Source organism: Anastrepha obliqua, chromosome 6 (genome assembly GCF_027943255.1).
Source record: "Anastrepha obliqua isolate idAnaObli1 chromosome 6, idAnaObli1_1.0, whole genome shotgun sequence".
NCBI classification, from domain to species: domain Eukaryota; kingdom Metazoa; phylum Arthropoda; class Insecta; order Diptera; family Tephritidae; genus Anastrepha; species Anastrepha obliqua.
In genome coordinates this window covers 14849716-14855715 of record NC_072897.1, presented here as the reverse complement: position 1 = coordinate 14855715, position 6000 = coordinate 14849716, and the positions used below count along the sequence as shown (strand labels likewise).

Here is a 6000-nt window from a genome sequence, read left to right as displayed (position 1 = left end):
TTCGTTAGTTATTACAGTTATTGGCGAATATCAATAATTGTTAGTAATATACAGAATTTTATATATAAGTACATTTATTTATTTTGGAAAATCGTATAAAGATAGGCGAGAATTGGAAATATGCAGGAAAAATATTTTAGTAGAGTGAAACTTGAAACTGTTTCAGAGTTCCAAAAAGAAAAACCTATGCTTATGATGAATAATAAACAAACGGATTTATAGTTTATGTTTTATATTAGTAGAATTCCCTACCTGTTTTTGGAAACGATTAAGTTCGTCTGCTGATAAAAAAAACTGATTGAAAATCTTCCTGTAAGATAAATTAAATGACTAAGTACTAAGCTTTTTAAAACGCATTCATAAAATTATGTGTGGTCGTAGTTCGGTAGATACCCTGGCTTAAGTTGAGAAACCTTAAAAATATCACTCTTAACCGGCTCTACTGTGCGTTGTTTCACATATGTGTACAACTGGCGCGTACATCCCTTCTTGGCTGGGCTCCGCCTCCAATTGTTCGTGTGCATCTTAATGTTGTTCCACATGTGGAGTGACCTGCAGTTGATACCTCCTCCACTCGGCAGATGGTTGTGTCATGGCAGAAATTCTTTCTGAGGTTGGCCATTGCCCGCCGAGCAACGACCGATATTAGAAAAAAAAATGTCTAGCATTTTGTTGTTTTGTGACCACAACTTATTTTGAACCCGTGTACTCCCAAATGGTACCCATTCGACTTCGGCTAAAAGACAATAGTTAGATAGCAACAACCAAGACCATGAAATTATATTTGAAAGAATCTAGTTTAGTGCGTAATGAAAGCGATTCCTCATTTACGCTTCAAAAATCCTCAACAAAAAGTCATCCGGAACAAGAAAAATTATGTAGATTGAGATCTGATCATTTAGTGATTTACGCTGATTTCGCCGAGAATTGGTAGCTCCAGCTGATTGAAGTGGATTTGCCCAAAAACTATCCCTTGTGTGATATTTTATGTTCGCAGTCGAGATCGTACACAGGACTAACCGAACGGTAGTCGCGCACTAGGTTACGTCGGCCTCTGGCATTATGGCTGTTAATTTAAAAAGTGTTCAGAGTGTGGAAACTGATTTCCGAAATTACATATTTCTGTGAGGCTGTTTGAAGCAAATGGTCTACACAAAGAAGCCAATAGTTATTGTAGCCTTACAAATTCATAACGATTAGTGTGATTTTCGATGCAATTTGTCCATAATGTAAAAAGTAATAACTTAAAAAAAAAGTTTAAAAGTTCTAAAAATTGTTCGTGCATAGCTAACTGAAACCATACATTGAATTGTAATTAATTATTCCATTGCTTGTAGATTCTTACCGGGCATGCAGGATATGAGCACAAGGCAATGCTTCAATTGAGTCCGGTTCTAAGCCAAAGGTTTCATTACATGCACCACAAAATAGCCCCAACGCTGCATCTGTTTGGCTGGCTAAGCGTGAATGTGTATTGTATTGTTCCTCATCTCCGAGAGCACGGTAGATAAGAGCTAGACGACTACGTATTTTACGCACAAGGAGCTAAAAAAAAACTTAATTAGTAAATAAAAGAGAAAATTATTGAGTGGCTGAAAAAATTTGTGTAGCCGAAATCACACTGCAACACTGTACCTTAGCGCCAATGGTGCTTGCGACCTCTAGCAGGCGCGTGTTGAACTCAAGTGGACGACAATTGCAAATCTTCTGCTGTAATCGCAAATCTTCTAAACAGCGTGCTGCCCCATCCATCGCCTCCATTTGAGCCATACGATCTCCAAGTGTAGCTGAAGTACCCATAGCTTGTTCGTATTGTCGAAAGGCACGCTGAAAAATTCGTACACATATTTGCAACGCATACAATTTACTAATTGAAAAAGGTATAGATATACAATAAATCCGAACTTAACTCACATCCATGTCCACTTTCTTGCGGTAGATATCTCCCATCACCCGCAAACTACGAGTATATGTCGCTTGATCCCCCGAGATCAGTGAAAGGCGTGTAGCTTCCTGAAACAACACAATATTATTTCCATATTAATTTAATCATCGATTTATGTCTTAATCTTCAATACACACCATACAATAGTCATGTGCATCCCCTAGGTCACCTTGTTTGCGAAGAGCAGATGCCATGCGCAATAATGCAGCCCGATGATGTGACGAGTTAAGATCGCGCAGTTGCAATGATCGTGATAGATCATAGGCCTTGGATGCATAGGTTGCACTTTTATCATTGTCTTGCAAACGGTCAAATAGCTCAGAGAGCGCAACGTAAACTTGCAACTCCAGCGATGGGTCTTCAATTGTCGTAGCTATTTTGTGTGCTCCTTGTAACCTTTCAAGCGCGCGTGAAAACCCACCCATTTCCAAGTAAACGCGAGCTACTGTCAAGTGGACTAAGCCTCCAGTACGGCACTGCGAACCGCACTCGTTATATAATGAGTGGCGAGCATAACTGAGTGCTCGTTCAAGACCGCCCAATCGTTCATGGGCCCTTGCTAAGTTCAGATAAGTTTCCGCCCTCATCGTAGGTGAGTCCAACTCTTCGGAAATGCCTAACTGCCGATGCCCAAACTCGATCGCTTCGCGATATTTACCCCAATCCATATGAGCCTGATAGAGGTAGCCAAGTAACTGAAAACAATCCTCGCGACGAATGGCCGCTTTTAAAGCGCTCCGCCAAATGCGAACCGCAGCATTTTGGTTATGCTGTTCATATAGACGCAATCCTCGCTCAATCTGTGGATGTTTTGTTGATAAAAGGCTATTTAAAATTTCGAAGCATGAAAAACCTATTCACCTTTCGTCGTGCCATATACTCTTTTAGACTGCGTTGACAGATTAAAAAACATCCTATTATGGAATTATGATTGGATATGCCATGTCGCGTCCAGAGCGCTGTACCATCAGTACCTGAGCCACAACCAGGCAGTCGAGAATAGCTTTCATCTAATTGATGCAGATCTACAAAGTTACACTGAATAAGAATAATTAAAAATTTACTGACATTACCTACCATTGGAATTTTCCAGTAAGTAACGTGAACCATCCGGGGAGGCCAGCAAATGTGTTGCTGATAAATTATGGCTATGCGGTATACTGACCCCAAAAAATACGTTTTATTTTTTCGAAAAGAAATAGGTATTGCAAATAGGTAATTTTTAAATAATGACCGAAAACATAGCCTATTTTTTCTTAAACCTATTCTAATATTTCGTTAAAAATTAAAATAAAACAACATTAATTGAATTAGAGCCAGCAAATATATAGCTTGCCTTGATCTAATTTAAATTCAACCAAAAATTTAGTTCATCCACGAAAAGTGCGTAGGCCCTGCTTCTCCTACAATTTGTAGAGGGCGTCTTGATGATGTTGTACTTAACATATGTTTGTAATCTTACAGTACAGTAATTTAATCAATCGCGTGTCAATTTTTTCTCGCAGATATGTAGGGAAATGTGAAAAAGCAAAGAAAAGAAACTTCGCAAGAAACATGCGAATAAATTGCACAAATATGACGTTACACACACCGCGATTCCGGGAATTCACTGAGGGCTGAATAGAGGCCCGAAATGGGCGCCACCTTTACATTCAATATGTCGTTCATCGAAAGACAAATCGACTCTTAGCGAATTTGAAGGAATCGACTGATTTGCCAACGTAATATGTGAGATGACAGTGGTTTTTTTACAACTGAGGTGAGCAAAAACTGAGATTGTGTTGGTCTTGCTGGTTATAAACGAAAAAAATCAGGCTACCACTGCCCAAGCAAGCACTTTGAAATGCTGCTCCTCTGTGTCAACTCAATTTTGAAGAATAATAATATGCAAGTTTTGGCCATACGAAGCAAAATTGTGAGTGAATGGCTGACTCATAACAGTTATTGCAATTGCTACGATATTTCGTAGAATACGTAGTCGGCTGAATCACTCCCTACAAGACAGTGCTGAGTACTTTTGGCAAAAATTCCAACAAAATACAAATATTTTATTGGTTTCTAATACATGCGCATTGACAATCGAAAAATATTGTCGAATGAGCAGAAGAGATAACTAAATGTGAAATCCTTTTCTCGTGAAAGCGCTGCTGAAATGCTCATTTTTTTACCATTCGTCAGTAATGCCACTACGGGAGAAATATTGATTGCGTATTTGTAAAACAAAAATTGGGAATTTTCAATTTCCACATTTTCATTAATGTGGATACATATAAGTAGGTATAATAAAATAAGCACACTCAGTATAAAATAATAGGACTATGAATAAGTTCGTGCGGTTTTTTTTCGAAATTTGAAACTTTATTGACGTAAAATGGTTACAAATTTAATATTCAAAGTATTGTCCATCGCTTACTACTACTTTTTCCCATCTTTCTGGCAATTCACGGATTCCCTTTGTGAAAAATTCGGTCGGTTTTGCCGCAATCCACGAATCGATCCATTTTTTGACTTCATCGTAATTACGGAAGTGCTGGTCAGCCAGGCCATGTTGCATCGATCAGAAGAGATAGTAATCGGATGGCGCAAGGTCTGGACTATACGGCGGGTGGGGTAGGACATCCCATTTGAGCGTTTCTAAGTATGTTTTGACCACTTGTGCAACATGTGGCCGAGCATTGTCATGTTGCAAAATAACTTTGTCGTGTCTATCGGCGTATTGCGGCCGTTTTTCTCGCAGTGCTCGGCTCAAACGCATCAATTGTCGTCGGTAGACATCCCCCGTAATCGTTTCATTCGGTTTCAGTAGCTCATAATACACAACACCCAGCTGGTCCCACCAGATACACAGCATAACCTTCAGGCCATGAATATTCTGCGCCGACGTCGATGTTGAAGCATGGCCAGGGTATCCATACGTTGCCCGACGTTTTGGATTGTCGTAATGGACCCACTTTTCATCGCCAGTCACAATTCGATGCAAAAAACCCTTTCTTTTGTGCCGTTGAAGCAGTTGTTCGCATGCCATAAAACGGCGTTCAACGTCTCTTGGCTTCAATTCATACGGCACCCAATGGCCTACCTTTTGGATCATTCCCATGGCTTTTAAACGTTTGGAAATGGTTGATTGATCAACTCCCAAAGTTTTTGCAACCTCTTCTTGCGTTTGAGCTGGATCTTGATCGAGCAATTCCTCCAATTCGGTATCCATGAACTTTGGCGGCGCACCCTCGCGTTCTTCGTCTTCCAAGCCAAAATCACCACTTTTAAAGCGTGCAAACCACTTCTGGCACGTTCGCTCAGCTAGAGCATGCTCACCATAAACTTCCACCAAGATACGATGACTTTCGGCTGCTTTTTTCTTCATATTAAAATAATGAAGAAGAATTCCCCGCAAAAACACATTATTTGGCACGAAATTCGACATTTTCAAGTGTGGTAAAAATATTGTTGTTTAAGCTTCAAATAAAAAACTTATACTGACGTTTGTGCCTTACGACAGTAGCTCTCCAATGAATGTTTTGAAATGTGGATCGATGGAATAATAATCAAGTTACGCCATCTGTTGTAAAACCGCACGAACTTATTCATAGTCCATTACATAAATGCAAAAAATTCAAAAATCAGACTTAAATGAAATATTCAAAATGGACACACAAAAGTTATGAATACGAAAAACCTTATTATAAAGAAATACATAAAATATTCCAATTTTTATTTATAACATAAAATGTGAATTACAAAAAAAAAAACATAGAATATGTTAAGGCAGTATAAAAATAAAAAATGGCTGACTCATAACAGTTATTGCAATTGCTACGATATTTCGTAGAATACGTAGTCGGCTGAATCACTCGCTACAAGACAGTGCTGAGTACTTTTGGCAAAAATTCCAACAAAATACAAATATTTTATTGGTTTCTAATACATGCGCATTGACAATCGAAAAATATTGTCGAATGAGCAGAAGAGATAACTAAATGTGAAATCCTTTTCTCGTGAAAGCGCTGCTGAAATGCTCATTTTTTTACCATTCGTCAGTAATGCCACTACGGGAG

General features: G+C 38.9%; 1 protein-coding gene across 1 annotated transcript in view; it reads right to left on the bottom strand.

The window, feature by feature from the left end:
- Nucleotides 1-966: 966 nt before the first annotated feature.
- LOC129250150 (43 kDa receptor-associated protein of the synapse homolog) overlaps nt 967-6000 on the bottom strand; it is a 45595-nt gene continuing 40561 nt past the window's right edge. The window contains exons 2-8 of the mRNA XM_054889794.1: nt 3023-3105; nt 2807-2970; nt 2083-2745; nt 1915-2013; nt 1636-1827; nt 1346-1545; nt 967-1066 (exon numbers count right to left, since the gene is read on the bottom strand). Coding sequence (XP_054745769.1) covers nt 967-1066; nt 1346-1545; nt 1636-1827; nt 1915-2013; nt 2083-2745; nt 2807-2970; nt 3023-3105 — 1501 coding nt within the window. The remainder of the gene's footprint in view (nt 1067-1345; nt 1546-1635; nt 1828-1914; nt 2014-2082; nt 2746-2806; nt 2971-3022; nt 3106-6000) is intronic.